Source organism: Diaphorina citri, unplaced genomic scaffold (genome assembly GCF_000475195.1).
Source record: "Diaphorina citri unplaced genomic scaffold, Diaci psyllid genome assembly version 1.1 scaffold1229, whole genome shotgun sequence".
In the NCBI taxonomy this organism is placed as follows: Eukaryota; Metazoa; Arthropoda; class Insecta; order Hemiptera; family Psyllidae; genus Diaphorina; species Diaphorina citri.
Window position 1 is genome coordinate 28,307 of NW_007378658.1, and position 26,681 is coordinate 54,987.

The window sequence follows — 26,681 nt, forward strand, 5'->3', positions numbered from 1 at the left end:
TCGTTAGCCATCGCATCTCATCGTTGGGGATCGCCCACCTCACGTTTCCCAAGAAGATAAGATACTCCTACAAAGGCACCACCTGTACAAAGTGTTCACCGTAGTTAGAAAGCGTGGGTTGGTCAATATATTTGACAAGGCCATAGGGTTAACCTAAAACCCAACTCAGCTACTTACAAGTACTGATCAAATGACCATCAAGTACCAGGAATTCCAGACAGAGTTCTACCACTATCTTCTTTCAAGGGAACAACTGATATTCATCTCATCGTTAGCCATCTCATCTCATCGTTGGGGATCGTCCACCTCACGTTTCCCAAGAAGATAAGATACTCCTACAAAGGCTTCACCTGTACAAAGTGTTCACCGTAGTTAGAAAGCGTGGGTTGGTCAGTAAGTTTGACAAGACTATAGAGTTGACCCAAGACCCAACTCAGCTACTTACAAGTACTGATCAAATGACCATCAAGTACCAGGAATTCCAGACAGAGTTCTACCACTATCTTCTTTCAAGAACCTGCACTATTCATAAGGATCAGCAACAAGTTGTGTGTGTTTTGTGTTGGAAAGTTTTAGCTCGTGCTCGTGAGGTACCAGACCTGATGTATAAAGTTTCCAAAGTGTTTGGTGAGTATAATAGCACTGGTATTTGCCTGTGCTAGCAGAGTCTCAATGGACATTTGATCTATGTCCTGGAATGCTGATGCTAATCTGTATTGTCATTCTTCTCTCAAGTCTGACAATTTTGTGGTCGACTTTGCCCCGTTGGAATGATGCTGTTTTGTAGATTGTTTTCAAACTTTCGTAAGGTATTGTTTCTAATAGAGTTCAGACTGTGGGCGATGAAAGGATCAACAAGGCAACATAGGCATTCTTTTTCACAGATTACAAAAACTTTATTAATTATGTCTCATCTGAATGGTTTAATCCTTTAATAGTTCCTGGGAAGTATTGATAAGTTGATGATTCTAATAACTGCGTTGACATTATTCAAAATTTCAAACAGATATTAGGAATCTTAATAACTCATCACTGTGGTTAGTTTTATATTTTATCCATAAATTTCACTATATCAGATAGGTAATGGTAATACCTATCTAATCATAAAATCATCAGATTTCCGTTTCAAATTTTTCGAATACATTTCGCAACGAATCTTATCAATCTGTAAGATCATTGTTAAAATAAACTTTTCTTATGACACGTAAGATTTCATCATAGCGGCTTTGATATGTAAAAAATAGATCGAACATCAATATATTCTCTTAATTTGATACGAGTACATAGGTACTTACATACCTATACTTCAATACACATTATGAATATATTTCTCAACAAATCTTATCAATCTGTAAGATCATTGTTAAAATAAACTTTTCATATTACACATGCGATTTCATCATAGCGACTTTGATATGATGTAAAAAATAGATCGAACATCAATATATTCTCTTAATTTGATACGAGTACATAGGTACTTACATACCTATACTTCAATACACATTATTATATGCATACGTAAATAGGTAGGTATACATAAATAAATACATGGAAGTATTTATCTCTGACTTCAGAGGGTATTTTGCTTTGAAGAAAGATTTATGGCGTAAAATAAGCAAACGATGAGAGAAATTTGCGAACGTAAATAACACTTTCAACTTCTGTGCATCTACTGCTTGAACTTCAAACGCAACTTCAGATGATTGCCCATTTTATCACACTTATGTTCAATTTTATACACGAGTAGTGAATCTTGGGTATTTTAAAGTAGAAAATTAGTATATCTTTACATGTACTGACAATGTAAATAATTACTCGGAAGTATGGGAATTTTGTACTTATGTAGTGTACTTGAGTAAGATAGGTAGGTAGATGTATCCTATCCTATCCCAATTCTGATCAACAAATGCCGAGGCTGATGGCTTTTCTACGAATAAATTGAGTGTTTTTATGCCGGCAGTTTGAAGAAGGGAACGAAGACCAAAATTTCAAATGGGGGTTTTTTGTGATTGTATATATCTCCTACTGTGGATACACATGTTAGTGAAAAGAAAAGAACAAAAACCAACCTCCAAAATTGATTTACGCAGCATTTAAATCTATGTTTAGCAAAGCAATTTCTTCTAATTGGTGTACATATCTCTATAATTTAGGTACCTACCTACCTACTATGCTGACGGGAGAGACAAGCCCTATAAAAGCCTATATCATACTTGTACAGACTCTCCTATTGTTTTCTTAAGAATATTATTAAGATCTATATTTTCTGTTGACATTGTAAACCCCTTTCATTTCAGCATCCTTAACATCTTTGAAACCCTCAACCCTCATGGGTAAGATCTTGTTCATTGTTATGCTGACTCCAGGAGGTCCCAACAATCACTTATTATTCAAAACAGTTAAAATATTTTGCCATGTGTTGGTCTCTTTTTATCGTGGATATAATAGGCTCTTTAAGCCTTTGACTTTTGTCAACAATGAAGTTTTGAAGATACATTTTGTCCAAGTTATCATCTATCTTCTTCCTGACTCCAGGAGGTCCCAACAATCACTTATTATTCAAAACAGTTAAAATATTTTGCCATGTGTTGGTCTCTTTTTATCGTGAATATAATAGGCTCTTTAAGCCTTTGACTTTTGTCAACAATGAAGTTTTGAAGATATATTTTGTCTAAGTTATCATCTATCTTCTTTTGAAGATATCTACCAGTTTGATTCTGAATCGCTAAAAAAGAAGATATATCTCTAAAGGTAAGCCTTGTTGGATATAATAGGCTCTTTAAGCCTTTGACTTTTGTCAACAATGAAGTTTTGAAGATACATTTTGTCCAAGTTATCATCTATCTTCTTTTGAAGATATCTACCAGTTTGATTCTGAATCGCTAAAAAAGAAGATATATCTCTAAAGGTAAGCCTTGGCGCACGAGCGTTCTGCACACAAAAGGGCCGTAAATGATCAAGTTTTCTACACTTGATCATAATGACCTTTTTATCAGAGCAGACAAAGGGTAAAAGCTACTAGGGAATACAAGACCATCAAAGCATCCCAAAAAGTGTTCTACGGCAAGAAGAAATAGAATTCATCAAACAAGATAGAGAGGAAGCAAAATCGGCTTCGTCAAAAAGCAGTCATCTAGTGCTCGTTAGTAGTTGAAACAAAGGACGTATTTTAAGCCACAAATTTGCAACGCTAATTAGTCGAATGATGTACACCGTGCAGTCATATGAATATTAACTCGCTCTGGGTGCAATAAAATAAATCCTCTTAAATCAGCTCCAGCTCTAAGGCGAAGTCGAAGAACAAAATCACATATTAATATACGACCTGTACACCGATGGAGGTATATTTAAATCACTTCTGAACAACCTCCTGACTTATAATTATTATAATAAGTCATTCATTAATAAGCTGCTAATGTAATAAGTACTTGTATTACAAGCAGCAACTTTTAATGTCCGACTCATTCATTCAAGTGGAGAAGAGAAAAAAACCTCATTTTGATCGCCTCGAGGTATTTATTTCAAATAAAGAGATTTTGCTCTGGTTGAAGGAGATTAGATTCGTACGCTTATATTATTCTGTTACATGGTTTCTTTGTTATATTCATAGAGCAGTATCTTGAATCCATCAATACAGGGTTCGAATCTTAGAATTACAAAATAATCAAAATATGAAGCTTTCTGAACCTCCAAGCATCTACCCCAATGGCAGTACAACTAGCTGAGCTTTGGAGGGACAAGACCTACGAGTATAAACTATAAAACCATGGATTAAATTTTTTGGACATAGATAAGTTAAGTACCGCACATTATTGCCAGAGCTCTCTAAAGAAACTCCTACCTCACGGCTCAAGCTCAAGTTGAGTTTACTTACTTATACTTATGTATAGGTGAGAGGTGAGAGGAGCTATAAGTGGCATCAGCCAATTGGTGCTCTATCCAGCAAGATATGATAGTCTAAGCCAGCATATGTAAAGGTGTAGGTTTTTTTTCTTTTCAGGAAACTGACCAGTGGAATATTGCTTGGAGAACTGACCAGTGGAATATTGCTCGGAGAGAAGATACACCTTTATATCACTTCACGGTAAGTTTTCGGAATTATAACTTAAAGATGACCAAAAAATATTCAATTTCAACTCCACCCTGTATGTATTATTACACTCACATCTAGAGACTTGTTTTTTCCTCTCAGTTTTTTTGTTCTTCAATGTTCTTGTTGTTTTATTATTTCTGATGCAAGAAGAAGTGTCAAATTACATCAAGTAGCGGAACCACAGCTCCAACCTCCTACTCCTCCTATCTTAACCTCAAATTCAAAAAGCTTTATCCCCCATATCTTCCTAGCTGTATATGGATGCCTCTAACCTTGCTTATGTTATACTTAGAACTGTGTTCCTTGTTTTCTTATATTAGGAACAGAGAGTAGAATTGGTTGAAGAGAATGTGGGTACCTAATACCTACACTGGTATACAGATGGATTTGGTATTGGTAAATGTAGGGCCACTGGCTAGCTTAACTCCATGCACTCTGAGGCTAAGGTGTGGGGGCACTACCCCAAGGGATGAGTTAAGCTAAGGTGTGGGGGCACTACCCCAAGGGATGAGTTAAGCTAGGGCCACTGGCTATTAAAGCCCTAAGTATGTACGTCACTGTGACACGATTAGATATTTTGTGCCGTTCCCTTCTTAGTGTTCAGACTCTAGTGGAGATGCCAAAACTCCATTTCCTGATTTTGCAGCAATAAATTGAGGTAGGTATAACTTTACTTAATCTGTTTTATCCATCGAATTATCGAATAGGTACTGTAGTATCCAAAGATTTCAGCATTTAAATTAGATGATTAAGATTGTCTGTCTGTCGATCTAGTGAACTTTATCACTAGACACAAACTGCACTAAATAATCAGTCAAACTGATACTGTGGACGAGTGAAAAACCTGACAGCCCTGACAGTTCTCTTACACACAATATCAAACAGTCCACATGTCCACAACTGTTTTATCTGTCAGAGTATACGTACCTATAGCGAGCTTATGATGAAGAAAACATGACAGATATTAACTTAATAATCTAACCTCCCTATGTTGAAGACCGTGTTAAGAGGGAACAACCCGAAGTCATATCAGCACAATAATATTTAGAATTTAAAATCACGTTTTTTATGCGAATTTTTTCCAAAAGAGACTACTTAGCATTTTGGCGAGCAAATTAAGCGTTTGTAAAGTTTTTACACCACGCTGATTTTCTTACAGTTTTAATTAAATTTATCGTCAACAAGTTTTAAAACGGTCTTTGATTTTTTGCCCATCTTAATGCGAGTTTGACAAAACATCCAAGTTAGGTACTTATAAGTATTTAGAGTTATAAAAAGTGATTGTATTTGTGGATGAAGCAGTTTAAATATTATTCATGGTTGCTATATTACACACATTGTCATTGGTGTTGATAAAAAATGTCTACGGGTACCTAAACGGAGTTCCTGTGAAATATTGTAAACCCTTTTTTTCCTATATCAAGAAATCATTGCATAAATGCATATTATTCTGACAATTTGCCATGGCCTTGATAGCAGAGCAGATCAGTATTTTGCCAATATTTCAAACAGGTACCACATTGTCTAATACTGAGTCATGTGTGGTGTGGTCCAAAAGGACTTTTAATCGCCTCAGTTCTTGCTCTCGGACACTCAAAACAAGTTCAAATTTTGTAAAACCAAGTTCCATGCTGCTATGCAAATTTATAGTTTCAGACTTGCTCATTGTGTTAAAAAGTAGGCAATGGGGGGTAATTAGTTGATGATCTTGTGAGTTTTATACCTAGTTATCACGATTATTACCAGTCATAATATTAACATATGTTCTGATGTCCGGAAAAGATGATGGCAACATTAATCAAACGTTTTCAACTGAGTCCTTTTTTCATCAACCCAGCAAAAGGTATTTATTAAGAAGGTAGGTACTAGAAGAGCTGGATGAATTTAGCACATAAAAAGATATCACAGAGGCAGCACAAAACGGAAATGAACCTTGAGGAATACATCGACAGAATGATGGAGACGATTAGTTGTCGAGGCAATGGAACGGTTGTTTCGCGATGCCCCCAAAAGCCATCAAAAAGTAAATTACATACAACACTACAAGTGGCAGGTAATGTCGTAATGAGCTCTCATACAACCTAAAATACCTACAAGACCAAGAGTAGTGGTATTTTTTGAGCTTTCATGCCACCTAAGCAAAGCTCCCACCTGGAGACAAAACAAAGATGAGCAACAGTGTGAAGTTCATAGCGCACCAGATCGGCTGGCATAATAAAACAATTTAGACACTAATTTGTCGTAACATATTTTATATCTCCATGTCCTTATACCCCATGCCCAGGTAGATCTTGATCCTGGACCAGATAAAACTCTCACAATACCTGACATCATCGCACATTGCTGAAATAAATGGAGAAAAAAAAACTGGACACTGCATTGTTTGCGAGCTCCGAGGAGACTAATGATTCTGGCTTGGAACGGTGACATTTAGCACAATGCCTTGTGAGGATTTGTCGAGTCAAAATTACACCTCGCTGGATAATGGCAAAATTACCACCCGAGTATAGCGTCCCATATGCTCAAACCTAGAGTTGGGAATGCTGTTTCAGATATGCATTCATACAGTCTACAGTGTAAGTTTGTAGGTACTGCTCAAATATTGAGTCCCTTAGCCTAGCACTCTAGCACATAGTAGTGTAAGGTCTATTAGCATTGAGTTTTGGAGCCTCCACCAATATTCACTCTGAAACTATGAACTGATCTGATGAAATGAGAATTCGGTCTAGCTCACACCTAGAATGGAGAATACGATTTGAGCTTCTAATATTTTTACTTGCTTATCAAGAGTTTAATTACCTAGTTACACTTCTAAAGTAATCAGTATGTTGTCAGTCTTGTCATATGTATATCAAAAGATATTCAATGCACACTTACCCATCTTTCTGTTCTGCAGCTCTATCCCGCTGTCTTCTATTCTTGAACCAGTTGGACACTTGTGTCGTTGTAAGTCCTGTGGCTTCAGCAAGTTCTCTTTTCTCTCTAGGACTAGGATAGGGATTATGCGTGTACCAGTCTCTCAGCACGGATCTTGACTTTTCTTTAAAACAGTAACTAGTTTCTTCCCCATCCCATATTGTCCTTGGCAAAGGAAACTTTCTCCTCACTCGATATTTCCCTACAGCGCCCAAGGGCCTTCCTCGTAGCTTTTCAGCTTCAACGTAGTGCGCTTTCAGCCAGAGTGCTTGCAACTTTGGATGATTGTGGGGTGAGAATTGGTGCGATTCTAGGATTCTGTACAAGTCTTTGAAGTTGCCTCGGTGGAACGCTACCATTGCTTTGGCTTTGAGAACACTTTCGTTCTTGTGAAGCTTCTCACAGGCTGGCAGGGACCATAGAAATCTTCCTAGTCGTTCAATGTTGCCACTTTGTTGTAAAACTTCACACACACATGCCACTTGTTCTTGTGTGAAGCCAAAGCTTGGTAGGATAGGACTAATGCTAGCTGTGGATGTGCTTGTATTGGGACTAGACGTGATATTGGCAGAGCCAAGGATTTGGTGGTTCGATGGGTGATTGTGCTGCATTGTTGACAAGTTCTGTCCTGATTGGATTTCAACTCACTCGCGCAACATCTATCATCATGTGGCACTCTTCGGTAAAATTGTCATACGGATAAATTATAATGAAATGAAGTTCTATTATTCCATGGTAATAGAGATCACATTTGTAAAATACATAACGGATTAGTCATAAGGATTTTTCATTAAATTAATAAAAAGATTTCTGCAAATGAAAATATTGAAAAATTAGCTATCATTTAATTGTTATAAAATTGATACTCCTCCTGTATCTAAAATTCTAAAATTACTAGTTGACTTAACTTTTATGTGTTTGCATACTCAATTACCTTCTTTGTAACTTGTGACGACCTATGATAAACAGAACCACTATTACAACAAATATTACATAAACACCCACAACACAATATTTATGATGTACATAATAAGTATCTAAGTAGGTACAATGTGTATTTACAATTTAATTTTCTAAGCAAGTCAATTAGGTACCCAATAATCTGCCTATTTAGTAGGTATTCACCAGGACAAAATTTTGTAGATTATTGTTATTGGGTAAATTTAGGAAATTAGGTAGCATGATTATGTACATACATAATATTCACCGGACTTATCTAAGTGCTTTTTTCGTAAATAAATCAGTAATAATTTTATTATTATTTCAGACAGAAATATTCATCAGGTGACAATAGGGAAATGTGTGATTCAAAATTAAAAAGAAAAATGTATTTATTTTAATGCAAAAAGAAAAAAAAATGTAAAATGAATGTTGGGATCATACATAGATATTTTTTACATTTTGAAAAATATTACATTTCGGTAGACAAAAAATATTACCTTATCAAAAATGAACTTTTAGGGAAAAGGGGTGAAAATAATTACTTAGGTATTATTTAATTTTTTGATATAAAATTACACATATTATTATCAGGTTTGAAAATAATATTCACAAAGAACGTATTGAATTACTTCAAACACAAAACTGTATACACAGAAACACTGAAAACGATATTCTTATTTACTCTGTTGGGGCTTGTGGTTATCTCATGTTTTTTGGGGAGCTGAAGGAAGCTTCTTTCTCTCTCTCTTTTCTCTCTCACTCCATAAATTCTTGCTTATCCCAAGCAGAAAGTAACCATACCCCCTCAAGTTATAATAAAAACAACTAATGCCCTCCCATAAAATGATATTTTGTTTGAATAGATTGGTGGGTTCGATGTAAAAAGAGGTGGATACAGTTGGATTAGAGGCGGATCTTTGCTGTTCAGATATGTGTGGTTGTAGGTATTAAGCTCTACTATACTATCATCGATATGGATATTTTCATAAGGTTCTTTACTCCTTTATTACATACATAATTCTTTACTATTTTTTATCTTGCACAGTACAGAGAAATAATGGATTATTATTTTTTTAATTGCTGAGTTTATTATAGTTTTACCTGCCTTTAATTATATTGCACCTATTAAAACAATTAGTTCTAATAGTGTTCTGATATGCTCACCTACTGTTTTCTTATCCAGTGTTAGGTCAGTTTTAATTACTTAATATTGAGTACTTCTTTAAGGATCTATGAGTGGAAAAAATGGTGTACAAAATTATAATAATAAAATTAATTTATACCCATTTGTTCTTGGTGTGTTGATGTTTGTTCGCTTATAATTTTTCATGTTCTTGTAGCTATATTGTGTTTCCGTTTCTGTTGTTTTTACTTCGAACGTTTAATGTTTTTGATAGCTTCCATTGTTGTCTAGTGTATGCTTGAAATATTATGCTTGTATTACTGATTGCTATGTCCTTGAGCCTAGATGGGTATACATATTTACAGTGAAGACTTTCCTGCCTCTTCGTCTCGCCTAATATTTCCCCTAATTTAGCTGGTAGTTGGTACTTGACATGGTTTTCCTCTTTCATATTTTGTGCCTATAGAAGAAGAATATCTTGACTCGCCAACCTGAGACGCTGGTTCGACATGTCATCAGCAGAGCTGTTCCGCAGTGCCACCAACAAGATACGCATAGCCATGACGATCACCAACATTCAGATCTTAGGAAGTTGAGATAACTTTAGTCAAGAGAAGACTTTCCTCTTCGTCTCCCCTGATATTTCCCCTAATTTAGCTGGTAGTTGATACTTGACATGGTTTTCCTCTTTCATATTTTGTGCCTATAGAAGAAAAATATCTTGGCTCGCCAACCTGAGACGCTGGTTCGGCAGTGCCACCAACAAGATACCTATACGCATAGCCATGACGATCACCAACATTCGCACTTAAAGGCCCTCAAAGAAGAAGAATAGTTTGTGTCTTTGTGTTCAGAAACTATTCAATCGACTAATTTTAAGTGCCCATACCAGAGGAGCAATGTGATAAGCTTCATCAACAGAATGTCAAATGAATGGTTCTTATTTTTCTGTCATAATGAGACGCTGGTTCGACATGTCATCAGCAGAGCTGTTCCGCAGTGCCACCAACAAGATACGCATAGCCATGACGATCACCAACATTCGCACTCAAAGGCCCTCAAAGAAGAAGGATAGTTTGTGTTCAGAAACTATTCAATCGACTAATTTTAAGCGTCCATACCAGAGAAGCAATGTGATAAGCTTCATCAACAGAATGTCAAATGAATGGTTCTTATTTTTCTGTCATAATTCCTTCCATACACCTAAGGTATTAGTCTGTCATAATTCCTTCCATACCTACACCTAAGGTATTAGAATAATTCTCTGACAGACGTACAATTGAAGATGTTAGCCAGTAGCTTAGGAGTTAAGTAGGTTTTATTTAAAAGGTATTAGAATAATTCTCTGACAGACGTACAATTGAAGATGTTAGCCAGTAGCTTAGGAGTTAAGTAGGTTTTATTTAAAAACGATTAAAATTGTGTCTTCTTTGAGAATATTCGTGTGCAGAATATTAATCTCAGGTGCTGTGTTGCATTGCACATCTTAAGGGTGCCCTTAAGTGTGTGTCCTCAGTTTCATTGCAGTCTAGCCACAAGGAGCCGTTTATATTTCCACATGAAGTTTTGAAATTCCAGCCAAAAAGATCGATGTTTGTAGGCATAAAGGACTCTCGTTGAATGAAGATTTAATTTTTTTTTTCAATATGTTCATGTGATTATACTACAATTACTATATATATCCATTGGGGACGATATTAGAATGCTTTGAAAACACATTACGATTGAATTTCTGTCAGGGACCACGTAAACCGATCCAGAACCAAATATCGAATGACCTATAAACCCATTTTCCTCCTTTACAACATCACCTTGTTATCCGGAATAGTAATTAATTATCCAGGTAACACACCGGGTTCGTCACCTTGATCTTTGGTATTATCTTGGTAACACACCGGGTCCGTTGAAATTCTTGGACATAAATCAAACGCCTCGTGTCCCCTGCCCAACGGATGGGTTTTCAATAGGAGCAATAAATTGAATAGGCTCTCAGCATTCATCAGTCAGGCAGTTTGTTTTCAGATCTTCAGCCATGAGTGGGTTTTCTAATGTTGGATTCACACACATTACCAAAATTAAGCTAAAATTAAGCAACGTCCAGCGATGCGAAAAATATGTAGACGGTCATCCGTTGACTTTCGAACATCACGTTATCGTCATTTGCTGATGTTGTCTAAATTGTTTGAAATCACCTGCATACGAGTAGTTTGATTTCAGTATCGTTGAAATTACTGATTTGTCAAAATTATCATCATCAACTAAAATTACTCTTTTTAAAATTACCATTTTTTATTATTACTACTATTCAATATCAACATCAAGAACTTTAACAACTTGCGAAGGAAGTAGTAAAACCCAACACAGAACACATTCGTAATAAGGTAATTTGCTGTCTATTGGGAACTCTAATCTTATTTCCTGACAGCCGTTAGGGGATAACTGGATAAGTGGTGTGAATAGGGAGAGGAGATGGAAAGGGGATCGAACGAATCCCAAAGGGAATTTCTAAGAAATCAGTGGAGATGACTGAACAACGTTTCTATCATGTAGAATTTTAAAAACTTTGTACCTAAATCGAACTCTTAGGTTCCTTTGATGAAATCCCTTGGAGACGACTAAACTACATTATAATTTTCTAACAGAGAGAGAGAGAGAGAGAGAGAGAGAGAGAGAGAGAGAGAGAGAGAGAGAGAGAGAGAGAGAGAGAGAGTCATTTATGTCATCATTATGTGTTGGTGGTTACCAAATACCTATGAGAGAGCATCAAATGATAGATACCTATTCGAAGGTGTAGAGTCATATTTAAGTAGGTATATATGTCTTTACAACAACATATTTAATATGAGAGTGCTTCAAATAATAGATAGGTACATGTTAGTGTTAGGTGTAGAATCATATTTACGTATATCTTTACAACTGATAGATCTCTTTACAACTCATCTTTACAACATATAACTTTACAACTGATCATTGTTTTCTCTCAAATCTATATCAACAAATGGTCCAAAATTGTAGACTCTTGTTGGAGAAACAGACCTAACATCTCATCAAATGAATTGATCCTTTTCTCCCTTCGGGCTCTTAGGTTGCCTATTCAGAACGACATTTTTATACCTTCCTTCATTGCTTTTACTCTAATTTTTATGATTCTTAGAAGGAATCTGCAAGAGTGCCCTCCCTATGGTCTATTGCTGGTCTCTTCAATGTTGCATCTAACTGGTGAGAATTTTCGAATAGGGGTAACCCTGTATTACGAATTACAACCTTAATTTTCTCATCTGCTATGGATACTAGTCCACCCTGTCTGTATAGAAAAACATTTTATTGTTTTGTTCTGATGTTTGGAAGACATTTTTATCATTTTCAACCCTATCTCTACCCTCCCCTTTTTATCCCTACGGTATTGAGGTAGGGCAAGTGTACCATTTATTCGCCCACCTAAAAAACGTACCATTTATTGGCCCACCTGTACCATACGCCACATAAAAGTTATCATCTATCTTCTTTTGAAGATATCTACCAGTTTGATTCTGAATCGCTAAAAAAGAAGAAATATCTCTAAAGGTAAGCCTTGGCGCACGAGCGTTCTGCACACAAAAGGACCGTAAATTTAATGATCAAGTTTTCTACACTTGATAAAACTTGATCATAATGACCTTTTTATCAGAGCAGACAGATGGTAAAAGCTACTAGGGAATACAAGACCATCAAAGCATCCCAAGAAGTGTTCTATGGCAAGAAGAAATAGAATTCATCAAACCAAGATAGAGAGGAAGCAAAATCGGCTTCGTCAAAAAGCAGTCATCTAGTGCTCGTTAGTACACAAAAGGGCCGTAAATGATCAAGTTTTCTACACTTGATCATAATGACCTTTTTATCAGAGCAGACAAAGGGTAAAAGCTACTAGGGAATACAAGACCATCAAAGCATCCCAAAAAGTGTTCTACGGCAAGAAGAAATAGAATTCATCAAACAAGATAGAGAGGAAGCAAAATCGGCTTCGTCAAAAAGCAGTCATCTAGTGCTCGTTAGTAGTTGAAACAAAGGACGTATTTTAAGCCTAGGGTTGTGAAGAAAATGTGAAAACGGGATCATATCATCATATTATGATCAGCAGTTAAAACAAAATTAAAGAAGAGGAGATCAACAAAAAACCAATAAGTTAATCATATTAATAGGTACACAATTCTATTTTTCATAGTTCTTCGAATTTGGGGGGTTCATTTTCCTCGATGCCCCTGAATTTCCCAAAAAGAAGTGTAATAAATTGTTTTGAGGATAGAGCTCTTCAAAATCTTTTCCTTTATGGGTACTTATTGAAGAAACCATTTAATGACGAAAATGTGTAATGAAACAATAAGTTGGAAAAAAAGATAAAATATGAAATTACTTAAGTTTGCACTTACCTGTGACATGATTGGATGATGGGAACCTAATAAACTCGGACTTTTCGTGCTGACCAAATCGCCGTCGATCGACTCCGTGAATATTAACTCGCTCTGGGTGCAATAAAATAAATCCTCTTAAATCAGCTCTAAGGCGAAGTCGAAGAACAAAATCACATATTAATATACGACCTGTACACCGATGGAGGTATATTTAAATCACTTCTGAACAACCTCCTGACTTATAATTATTATAATAAGTCATTCATTAATAAGCTGCTAATGTAATAAGTACTTGTATTACAAGCAGCAACTTTTAATGTCCGACTCATTCATTCAAGTGGAGAAGAGAAAAAAACCTCATTTTGATCGCCTCGAGGTATTTATTTCAAATAAAGAGATTTTGCTCTGGTTGAAGGAGATTAGATTCGTACGCTTATATTATTCTGTTACATGGTTTCTTTGTTATATTCATAGAGCAGTATCTTGAATCCATCAATACAGGGTTCGAATCTTAGAATTACAAAATAATCAAAATATGAAGCTTTCTGAACCTCCAAGCATCTACCCCAATGGCAGTACAACTAGCTGAGCTTTGGAGGGACAAGACCTACGAGTATAAACTATAAAACCATGGATTAAATTTTTTGGACATAGATAAGTTAAGTACCGCACATTATTGCCAGATCTCTCTCTCTTACTTATATAGGTGAGAGGAGCTATAAATGGCATCAGCCAATTGGTGCTCTATCCAGCAAGATATGATAGTCTAAGCTCTAAGCCAGCATATGTAGGTAAAGGTGTAGTTTTTTTTTTCTTTTCAGGAAACTGACCAGTGGAATATTGCTTAGAGAACTGACCAGTGGAATATTGCTCGGAGAGAAGATACACCTTTATATCACTTTACGGTAAGTTTTCGGAATTATAACTTAAAGATGACCAAAAATTATTCAATTTCAACTCCACCCTGTATGTATTATTACACTCACATCTAGAGACTTGTTTTTTCCTCAGAGTTTTTTTGTTCTTCAATGTTCTTGTTGTTTTATTATTTCTGATGCAAGAAGAAGTGTCAAATTACATCAAGTAGCGGAACCACAGCATTTCTTTGTTATATTCATAGAGCAGTATCTTGAATCCATCAATACAGGGTTCGAATCTTAGAATTACAAAATAATCAAAATATGAAGCTTTCTGAACCTCCAAGCATCTACCCCAATGGCAGTACAACTAGCTGAGCTTTGGAGGGACAAGACCTACGAGTATAAACTATAAAACCATGGATTAAATTTTTTGGACATAGATAAGTTAAGTACCGCACTTTATTGCCAGAGCTCTCTAAAGAAACTCCTACCTCAAGCTCAAGTTGAGTTTATACTTACTTATATAGGTGAGAGGTGAGAGGAGCTATAAGTGGCATCAGCCAATTGGTGCTCTATCCAGCAAGATATGATAGTCTAAGCCAGCATATGTAAAGGTGTAGGTTTTTTTTTTTTCTTTTCAGGAAACTGACCAGTGGAATATTGCTTAGAGAACTGACCAGTGGAATATTGCTCGGAGAGAAGATACACCTTTATATCACTTTACGTTAAGTTTTCGGAATTATAACTTAAAGATGACCAAAACTCCACCCTGTATGTATTATTACACTCACATCTAGAGACTTGTTTTTTCCTCAGAGTTTTTTTGTTCTTCAATGTTCTTGTTGTTTTATTATTTCTGATGCAAGAAGAAGTGTCAAATTACATCAAGTAGCGGAACCACAGCTCCAACCTCCTACTCCTCCTATCTTAACCTCAAATTCAAAAAGCTTTATCCCCCATATCTTCCTATCTGTATATGGATGCCTCTAACCTTGCTTATGTTATACTTAGACCTGTGTTCCTTGTTTTCTTATAGGAACAGAGAGTAGAATTAGTTGAAGAGAATATGGGTACCTAATACCTATACTGGTATACAGATGGATTTGGTATTGGTAAATGTAGGGCCACTGGCTAGCTTAACTCCATGCACTCTGAGGCTTAGGTGTGGGGGCAACTACCCCAAGGGATGAGTTAAGCTTATACGAATCTTGAAAGATATGAGGGTCAAAACATTTACTCAAACTTTTTAGCAAGTGTACGGAATTTTTCTCAATGCAATTCGAGAAATCATGACCCGTTTCAAGTTTTCGGATGATTTCTTCATTTTGAAATGGATTTCACGGGGGGTACAGAACAAGAAATGAAAATGGGGATTTAGTTCTTTCGAACTGAAAATGGATGGTGATTCAAATTTTGCCTTTCAAAATTTGAACACCTCACCGGATGTAACTAAATTGCAATTTTATAACTAAAAGTCTCCCTCGAAGAAATTCTCGGAATTCAACATTCAGTTCGAAGTTACTCATGGCGAAAAAACTTGAAAACACGAACTTGCTTGGAAGAAACAAAGCAAGATGAAATTTTAATATTTGAAATTATTTCTGCAAGAAGCATCTCCTGAAAGATAAATGAAAAACATTTACGAAACAAGTTGGGACTTGTCACAATGTTTACAAAGACATTTTCATTAGGGAAAAACAGAGAGATATGTTGAAGAACAGAACAACATGCATATGACTTCAGAGGCGAATCCAGGAGCGACAGTGGAAAATGTCAGGAAAATAGTTCATCTAACAGCAATACTAAGGCTAGGGTTTCAATAATGGCGTTCACTAAAGGTACAGGCTGTGGAATCTTTGCTTCAAATGGCCACATAGTGTTATTCCTCAACATCTAATGAGATTTTTTTTTTTTTTTTTTTTTTTTTTAAGAGGTTTGACAGAGGGAACTTTAACTGCTATGGTCTTATCGTCCCGAAATCGAGGAGAGAAGGAAGACAGGATAGGAGAAAGCCAGCCGTTCCGAGAACGAACATTATCCCATCAGGATGAAATCCGCCCCGGGCGGGAATCGAACCCGCGGCCTAGCGCTTACAAGGCAGACGCACTACCAACTAAGCTAACTAGGCTGGCGGGCGTTTTCTTGATGTACCTACATACGACCTACCTCATGTTGATTTACTGATTCGGAAATTCTGAACAGTTTCCAAAGAATGTCTTGAACTTTAGAGAAAAAGATTCCGGAATGAATACCTAAAAGATAGTTACATAAATACGAGTTGGTAGATGTGCATTAATTTCTGCATTCAAAAACACTTCAACCCTTTGACGTTTGGTTTGAAGGTTGAACAGCCTTTTAGGATTGGTCCATCTCATTCTGATTCAAAAGTGGACGATAGAGTTTGATAGGGGGGATGTAACTGCTAAGGTCTTGTTATTCCGAAAGCAAAGAGAGAAGGAAGACAGGATAGAAGAAACTCATCAGCTTATTTGTTTAGGATAAAATATGCCCCGAGCTAGCGCTTACAAGGAAGACGCGCTACCCTTCAAGCTACCTAGGCTGGCTGAAGTAGAAATCAAGAAAAAGATTATCTTGCTATGTGATCTAGGGCAAAGTTTCCCGCATCATATCGGGATAGCTTTCTACTCTCCGTATTGCCTTCCAATTTTCTCAACATCACGGTGAAGAAACATCTAATAGATCTTCTTCTTGCCATGTTCTACTGGACAAATTTTCCCATAACTTTCTACTCTCCCTTTTGCTTTCTAATTTTCTTCATCACGGTGGAGAAGCATCTTTGAACGTCTCCTTGCCCGCGAGCCCGAATGCAATATGGAGCGTCTATATTTACGAAAACACAACAAGATCCGTGCCAAGTTTCAGATTACGTTACGTGGTCGTAATAAAATCCAGGCTCATGTTTATTTCGAGAGTTTAATCATCTGAGAAAATGTTCTCCGCGGGTCGACTCTCAGCTGACGATGTGTGTTTTGGAGTTTCGAATTCGAGAGAGGAAAGTAAAAACAACTGTCAATGTCAACTCCAACATGTCGATTCGTGTCTTTATTTTGAGTGTTCTCTTCTTTCGTCGTCTCTTTGGATGTCTCTCTTTGCCTCGAAAATTTCAACTTGAGGTTGGCAGAAGAGAAATGGGAATGAAAGCTTGTGGATTTGTGGAACCTAATAATAAAACAAAAATAATAAATTATGTACCTACCTATAATAATGATAATAATAATACTTGAAGACTGGTATGTTTTCACAGGACTTTTCCACACTTGGATATTAATTTCCACATCAATTACACCAAAAAAAGCTATTTCTTTCATTTTTTAGTTTTTACTGAACTGAAATGAAACACTTTTTTCCAGTCTCATCCTAACATGAAGAGAGAAATACCTATATTATGTATGTATTTCAATTTTATATAACTTTAGTTTTATTTTAGACTAATGTGGACATAATTATGTACCTACTTATAATATCTATAAGTAGAGCGCGTTGTCGTCTAATGTTCAGCCCGTGTGTCAAGAGTCAGAGTTATTTTGGGAGCTCCGCGTTTATATTTATGACTCCGGTGAAGTTTTTTATTTCATTGTGATAAAAACATACACGTAATCGGAGACCTAGATATTGAGTTTGTCGTGTTGAACGACGCGTTTCATTGAAATACGGAACACGAAATCCGTTCTCATCAGTCAACAGAAAAACCGCTCTGACTCACAAAGTTACAGAGTCGTGTTGCAGAATTGGAGGTGTCATTATCATTTATGTTATCATTATGTTTGTGTTGGTGTTTACCAAATACCTATGAGAGAGCATCAAATGATAGATAGGTACCTATTCGAAGGTGTAGAGTCATATTTTAGTCCTATATGTCTTTAGAACAACATATTTAATATGAGAGTGCTTCAAATAATAGATAGGTACATCGACATTTTTATACCTTCCTTCATTGCTTTTACTCTAATTTTTATGATTCTTAGAAGAAATCTGCAAGAGTGCCCTCCCTATGGTCTGTCTATTGCTGGTCTCTTCAATGTTGCATCTAACTTACGAACCCTGTATTACGAACTACAACCTTAATTTTCTCATCTGCTATGGATACTAGACCACCCTGTCTGTACAGAAAAACATTTTATTGTTTTGTTCTGATGTTTGGAAGACATTTTTATCATTTTCAACCCTATCTCTCCCCTCCCCTTTTTATCCCTACGGTATTGAGGTATATTTATCTCCTGTGTTCAAACTTTACCCCACCCTTTCCGTTACACTTGAGTCACTTACCCCTCTCTCCCCTATTTATTTGATAACCTCCGCGTTATTCCTATTCATTAGGGCAAAGTGCCTCTTGTAATATTATTACAGTCCATTTATATTGAATGAATTGTATTTCGGGTGGGTTGGGGCAGTTTTGAGCCTCCTAGCCCTCCTACTTTGAAAGTTTGAATTATGAAGACCTTTAGGTACACCGTATACCTACACATGGTAATGGGCTAATGTGGTGGCCAAACTTTTATCTGGCCTATGCTTCTTTAGAAAATAAACCAAATAAGACCACATATACTTTCGAGTATTTCAACAATTCATTGGCATTTCATTTGATCTCCTACTTTGAAAGTTTGAATTATGAAGACCTTTAGGTATACCGTATACCTACACATGGTAATGGGCTAATGTGGTGGCCAAACTTATATCTGGCCTATGCTTCTTTAGAAAATAAACCAAATAAGACCACATATACTTTCGAGTATTTCAACAATTCATTGGCATTTCATTTGAAACCTTTGAAGATGGTTTCTCAGAATTACCCCAACTCACCCTACTTCGCTTTTTCTTCCACAAGAGGTGAAATTATTAGATCAACCATTTTTATTTCTCTCCTGTCTCTCTTTAGCTCTTTTTAAATATAAATAAAGAACACGTCTTTAAACACACAACAATGAGAGATATGATTGCAAAATACAAGTTTGATGATGAACCTTTCCAAAATGATTAATAAAGAACACGTCTTTAAACACACAACAATGAGAGATATGATTGCAAAATACAAGTTTGATGATGAACCTTTCCAAAATGATTGTTAGGGAATGAAAAATTGAAAGAAAACCCCATGTTGGGATATAATATAAGGAAGATCTTGATGAAAATGATTTAAGTATTAGTGGAGACGCCAAAATTCTTTTTATTGTTTCATAATGAAATTGGTAGTGGTCTAGTGGAGATGCCAAAACTACATTTCTTGATTTTGCAGCGATTGCGGTATAACTAAACTTAATCTGTTTTATCCATTAAATTATCGAATAGGTAGGTACTGTAGTATCCAAAGATTTCAGCATTTAAATTAGATGATTAAGATTGTCTGTCTGTCGGTCTAGTGAACTTTATCAGAACTTTATCACTGGACACAAACTGCACTAAATAATCAGACTTAGTCAAACTGATACTGTGGACGAGTGAAAAACCTGACAGTTCTCTTATACACAATATCAGACAGTCTACAACTGTTTTATCTGTCAGAGTATACGTACCTATAGCGAGCTTATGATGAAGAAAACATGACAGATATTAACTTAATAATCTAACCTCCTATGTACGTCACTGTGACACGATTAGATATTTTGTGCCGTTCCCTTCTTAGTGTTCAGACAATGCTCTCCACTCAACTCTGTGCTTAGATGACAGATGGATAGGCCAATCAGAAAGGTGATTGAAAAGCGATTGAAAAGCTTTAGCTTTTCCAACAAATCTATGATGACTCTTTCCAGTGTAAGCCCAATGTAAATAGTAGATACTTGCATAGTGCATACGATTATTTTCAAGTAGCCAGTGTAGCTTTTTAGGGTACCTACGTGTTAATAATTCATCCCTTGGTTGTTGGGTATAACCTACAGCAATACCAGTGCCTACAGCACGAGTATATATCAACCTATCAGGTACCTCATCAAGGGAGGTTCGGATACGTCAGTGTTCGTTTCAGTTTCAATAACATATTAACCTCTATCTCGTCGGCTTTTTAGTGTAATCAGCTTTTTAGTGTAGCTTTTTAGGGTACGTGTTAATAATTCATCCCTTGGTTGTTGGGTATAACCTATACTGCAATACCAGTGCCTAATACAGCACGAGTATGTCAACCTATCAGGTACCTCATCAAGGGAGGTTCGGATACGTCAGTGTTCGTTTCAGTTTCAATAACATATTAACCTCTATCTCGTCGGTTTAAAGTCAAATAAAAATAATACGGAGGCATCATATAATTTTTTTGGGCCCATGTCAATATTTTAAAATTGTCGATGAGTTATTTCGACAAGAGCACATAAAATGAGACGTGTCAATGATGTGGAAAATTATAATTACGAAATAGAAATTCGAATTACTCTAGTTTTGTTACTAGCCCGAAGATTTTCGGAATGCCTTTCGGAAGAGTGGGCGTTTTTTTTTCTTTTTTTTTTTTTTTTTTTTTTTTTTATCAAAACCGGCGGCGATAGCACCTTGAGGTCGTGGTTATGTACCGGGTTGAGATAGGCAAGGTTGGAAAACTTGTCTTGTTTTTAAGTTACCAAGATCGGTTGTTTCGCGATGCCCCCAAAAACCGAAAAGTAAAATACCTACAACACCCTCATCCCACTTAAAATACCTACAAGACCAAGAGTAGTGGTATTTTTTGAGCTTTCATGCCACCTAAGCAAAGCTCCCACCTGGACACAAAACAAAGATAATTTTTTGCCCATCTTAATGCGAGTTTGACAAAACATCCAAGTTAGGTACTTAAGTATTTTTAGAGTTATAAAAAGTGATTGTATTTGTAGAATAATATTACCAGGATGAAGCTGTTTAAATATTATTCATGGTTGCTGTAATACACCCATTGTCATTGGTGTTGATAAAAAATGTCTATGGGTACCCAAACGAATTTCCTGTGAAATATTGTAAACCCTTTTTTTTCCCCTATATCAAGAAATCATTGCATAAATGCATATTATCTTGACAATTTGCCATGGCCTTGATAGCAGACAAGATCAGTATTTTGCCAATATTTCAAACAGGTACCACATTGTCTAATACTGAGTCATGTGTGATGTGGTCCAAAAGGACTTTTAATTGCCTCAGTTCTTGCTCTCGGACACTCAAAACAACTTCAAAATTTGTAAAACCAAGTTCCATGCTGCTCTGCAAATTTATCGTTTGAGACTTGCTCATTGTGTTAAAAAGTAGGCAATGGGGGGTAATTAGTTGATGTCAGCTTGTAAGTTTCTACCTAGTTATCATGATTTTTAACAGTCATAATATTAATTTGGTAGGTATACATACGAGTATGTTCTGATGTCCCGAAAAGATGATAGCAACATTAATCAAACGTTCTCAACTGATTCGTTTTTTCATCAACTCAACACCCAACTAAGTAGGTAGGAATAAAGAAGGTATACAATAAGAGCTGGATGAATCTAGCAGGAAGATAGATGTTAAGAGACAGGACAAAGGGAAAATGAACATCGGGGAATAGATCTACAGAAACATGGAGGCGATCAGTTTTCGAGGCAATGGAACGGTTGTTTCGCGATGCCCCCAAAAAAGTAGGCAATGGGGGGTAATTAGTTGATGTCATCTTGTAAGTTTGTACCTAGTTATCACGATTATTACCAGTCATAATATTAATTTGCTAGGTATACATATGTTCTGATGTCCGGAAAAGATGATATAGCAACATTAATCAAACGTTCTCAACTGATTCGTTTTTTCATCAACCCAACACCCAACTAAGTAGGTATAGGAATAAAGAAGGTATACAATAAGAGCTGGATGAATCTAGCAGGAAGAAAGATGTTAAGAGACAGGACAAACGGAAAATGAACATCGGGGAATAGATCTACAGAAACATGGAGGCGATCAGTTTTCGAGGCAATGGAACGGTTGTTTCGCGATGTCCCCAAAAACCGAAAAGTAAATTACATACAACACTACAAGTGGTAGGTAATGAGCTCTCATACAACCTAAAATACCTACAAGACCAAGAGTAGTGGTATTTTTTGAGCTTTCATGCCACCTAAGCAAAGCTCCCACCTGGACACAAAACAAAGATGAGCAACAGTGTGAAGTTCATAGCGCACCAAACCGGCTGGCATAATAAAACAATTTAGACACTAATTTGTCGTAACATATTTTATATCTCCATGTCCTTATACCCCATGCCCAGGTAGATCTTGATCCTGGACCAGATAAAACTCATACAATACCTGACATCATCGCACATTGCTGAAATAAATGGAGAAAAAAAACTGGACACTGCATTGTTTGCGAGCTCTGAAGAGACTAATGATTCTGGCTTGGAACGGTGACATTTAGCACAATGCCTTGTGAGGATTTGTCGTGTCAAAATTACACCTCGCTGGATAATGGCAAAATTACCACCCGAGTAGCGTCCCATATGCTCAAACCTAGAGTTGGGAATGCTGTTTCAGATAATGCTTGCATTCATACAGTGTAAGTTTGTAGGTACTGCTCAAATATTGAGTCTCTTAGCCCAGCACTCTAGCACATAGTAGTGTAAGGTCTATTAGTATTTAGTATTGAGTTTTGGAGTCTCCACCAATATTCACTCTGAAACTATGAACTGATCTGATGAAATGAGAATTCGGTCTAGCTCACACCTAGAATGGAGAATACGATTTGAGCTTCTAATATTTTTACTTGCTTATCAAGAGTTTAATTACCTAGTTACACTTCTAAAGTAATCAGTATGTTGTCAGTCTTGTCATATGTATATCAAAAGATATTCAATGCACACTTACCCATCTTTCTGTTCTGCAGCTCTATCCCGATGTATATCAAAAGATATTCAATGCACACTTACCCATCTTTCTGTTCTGCAGCTCTATCCCGCTGTCTTCTATTCTTGAACCAGTTGGACACTTGTGTCGTTGTAAGTCCTGTGGCTTCAGCAAGTTCTCTTTTCTCTCTAGGACTAGGATAGGGATTATGCGTGTACCAGTCTCTCAGCACGGATCTTGACTTTTCTTTAAAACAGTAACTAGTTTCTTCCCCATCCCATATTGTCCTTGGCAAAGGAAACTTTCTCCTCACTCGATATTTCCCTACAGCGCCCAAGGGCCTTCCTCGTAGCTTTTCAGCTTCAACGTAGTGCGCTTTCAGCCAGAGTGCTTGCAACTTTGGATGATTGTGGGGTGAGAATTGGTGCGATTCTAAGATTCTGTACAAGTCTTTGAAGTTGCCTCGGTGGAACGCTACCATTGCTTTGGCTTTGAGAACACTTTCGTTCTTGTGAAGCTTCTCACAGGCTGGCAGGGACCATAGAAATCTTCCTAGTCGTTCAATGTTGCCACTTTGTTGTAAAACTTCACACACACATGCCACTTGTTCTTGTGTGAAGCCAAAGCTTGGTAGGATAGGACTAATGCTAGCTGTGGATGTGCTTGTATTGGGACTAGACGTGATATTGGCAGAGCTGAACCAGTTGGACACTTGTGTCGTTGTAAGTCCTGTGGCTTCAGCAAGTTCTCTTTTCTCTCTAGGACTAGGATAAGGATTATGCGTGTACCAGTCTCTCAGCACAGATCTTGACTTTTCTTTAAAACAGTAACTAGTTTCTTCCCCATCCCATATTGTCCTTGGCAAAGGAAACTTTCTCCTCACTCGATATTTAATAATGTTAATAATAATACTTGAAGACTGGTATGTTTTCACAGGACTTTTCCACACTTGGATATTAATTTCCACATCAATTACACCAAAAAAGCTATTTCTTTCATTTTTTAGTTTTTACTGAATTGAAATGAAGCCCTTTTTTCTAGTCTCATCCTAACATGAAGAGAGAAATACCTATATTATGTATGTACCTATTTCAATTTTATATAACTTTAGTTTTATTTTAGACTAATGTGGACATAATTATGTACCTACTTATAATATCTATAGAGCGCGTTGTCGTCTAATGTTCAGCCCGTGTGTCAAGTGGCAGAGTTATTTTGGGAGCTCCGCGTTTATATTTATGACTCCGGTGAAGTTTTTTATTTCATTGTGATAAAAACATACACGTAATCGGAGACCTAGATATTGAGTTTGTCGTGTTGAACGACGCGTTTCATTGAAACACGGAACACGAAATCCGTTCTCATCAGTCAACAGAAAAACCGCTCTGACTCACAAACTAAAATTACTAGTTGACTTAACTTTTATGTGTTTGCATACTCAATTACCTTCTTTGTAACTTGTGACGACCTATGATAAACAGAACCACTATTACAACAAATATTACATAAACACCCACAACACAATATTTATGATGTAGGTACATATAAGTATCTAAGTAGGTACAATGTGTATTTACAATTTAATTTTCTAAGCAAGTCAATTAGGTACCCAATAATCTGCCTATTTAGTAGGTATTCACCAGGACAAAATTTTGTAGATTATTGTTATTGGGTAAATTTAGGAAATTAGGTAGATAACATCCAGTTCAGAGTGGACAAAATAGTGAAGCCTTCGAAGGATAACCAAGCAGGTAATAATTCATTGGTGGTTCAATTCAGAAACGAAGAAGTGAGAAACGATGTGCTGACCAAAGTCAAAGAATATTCACCGGACTTATCTAAGTGCTTTTTTCGTAAATAAATCAGTAATAATTTTATTATTATTTCAGACAGAAATATTCATCAGGTGACAATAGGGAAATGTGTGATTCAAAATTAAAAAGCAAGCCTAACCATGATAAACATCGATACATCAGCCTAATGTCAACGATTACAACTTTCATCAGAAACTGGTGTAATGTTAAAACTATTTTAATAACCTTGTGGGGTTATTATTGGTCTTGTTTATATAGCTGGTGATCCTCAGTGAGATCGGAAAATATGGCATAGGTTTAATCTCTAACCTAACTTTAATTATTAATGACCCCGTGATGTATTAGTTATTAGTCTAAGAAATGAAGTTCTATTATTCCATGGTAATAGAGATCACATTTGTAAAATACATAACGGATTAGTCATAAGGATTTTTCATTAAATTAATAAAAAGATTTCTGCAAATGAAAATATTGAAAAATTAGCTATCATTTAATTGTTATAAAATTGATACTCCTCCTGTATCTAAAATTCTAAAATTACTAGTTGACTTAACTTTTATGTGTTTGCATACTCAATTACCTTCTTTGTAACTTGTGACGACCTATGATAAACAGAACCACTATTACAACAAATATTACATAAACACCCACAACACAATATTTATGATGTACATAATAAGTATCTAAGTAGGTACAATGTGTATTTACAATTTAATTTTCTAAGCAAGTCAATTAGGTACCCAATAATCTGCCTATTTAGTAGGTATTCACCAGGACAAAATTTTGTAGATTATTGTTATTGGGTAAATTTAGGAAATTAGGTAGCATGATTATGTACATACATAATATTCACCGGACTTATCTAAATGCTTTTTTCATAAATAAATCAGTAATAATTTTATTATTATTTCAGACAGAAATATTCATCAGGTGACAATAGGGAAATGTGTGATTCAAAATTAAAAAGAAAAATGTATTTATTTAATAATGCAAAAAGGAAAAAAAATGTAAACATGAATGTTGGGATCATACATAGATATTTTTTACATTTTGAAAAATATTACATTTCGGTAGACAAAAAATATTACCTTATCAAAAATGCTCTTGTGTGAAGCCAAAGCTTGGTAGGATAGGACTAATGCTAGCTGTGGATGTGCTTGTATTGGGACTAGACGTGATGTTGGCAGAGCCAAGGATTTGGTGGTTCGATGGGTGATTGTGCTGCATTGTTGACAAGTTCTGTCCTGATTGGATTTCAACTCACTCGCGCAACATCTATCATCATGTGGCACTCTTCGGTAAAATTGTCATACGGATAAATTATAATGAAATTTAATGAAGTTCTATTATTCCATGGTAATAGAGATCACATTTGTAAAATACATAAGGGATTAGTTATAGGATTTTTCATTGAATTAATAAAAAAGATTTCTGCAAATGAAAATATTGAAAAATTAGCTATCATTTAATTGTTATAAAATTGATACTCCTCCTGTATCTAAAATTAAGGTAGTTGACTTAACTTTTATGTGTTTGCATACTCATTTACCTACTTTGTAACTTGTGACGACCTATGATAAACAGAATGACATATGACAACTTATATAAACACCCACAACACAATATTTATGATGTACATAATAAGTATCTAAGTAGGTACAATGTGTATTTACAATTTAATTTTCTAAGCAAGTCCATTAGGTACCTACCCAATAATCTGCCTATTTAGTAGGTATTCACCAGGACAAAATTTTGTAGATTATTGTTATTGGGTAAA

The 26,681-nt window shown here is 36.0% G+C and overlaps 2 protein-coding genes across 3 annotated transcripts; both read right to left on the minus strand.

Moving 5' to 3' along the window:
• Nucleotides 1-6,685: 6,685 nt before the first annotated feature.
• Nucleotides 6,686-8,696, minus strand: LOC103514826 (homeobox protein six1b-like). The gene is made up of 2 exons (XM_026827688.1): nucleotides 8,449-8,696; nucleotides 6,686-7,819 (listed from the first exon to the last, which is right to left on the minus strand). Exon 2 carries the CDS (start codon nucleotides 7,618-7,620, stop codon nucleotides 6,967-6,969), a length of 654 nt encoding a protein of 217 aa, XP_026683489.1. The 5' UTR covers nucleotides 7,621-7,819; nucleotides 8,449-8,696; the 3' UTR covers nucleotides 6,686-6,966.
• A 14,456-nt stretch (nucleotides 8,697-23,152) lies between these two features.
• Nucleotides 23,153-26,329, minus strand: LOC103514827 (homeobox protein six1b-like). 2 transcript variants are annotated; one of them, XM_026827686.1, is made up of 2 exons: nucleotides 26,084-26,329; nucleotides 23,153-23,775 (listed from the first exon to the last, which is right to left on the minus strand). In XM_026827686.1, the coding sequence occupies exons 1-2, from the start codon at nucleotides 26,129-26,131 to the stop codon at nucleotides 23,170-23,172; spliced, it is 654 nt and encodes a 217-aa protein (XP_026683487.1). In that variant the 5' UTR covers nucleotides 26,132-26,329; the 3' UTR covers nucleotides 23,153-23,169. The 2 variants fall into 2 exon arrangements, with proteins under 2 accessions (XP_026683487.1, XP_026683488.1); XM_026827687.1 differs by having other exon boundaries at nucleotides 23,153-23,696; nucleotides 26,005-26,329.
• Between the last annotated feature and the right edge of the window lie 352 nt (nucleotides 26,330-26,681).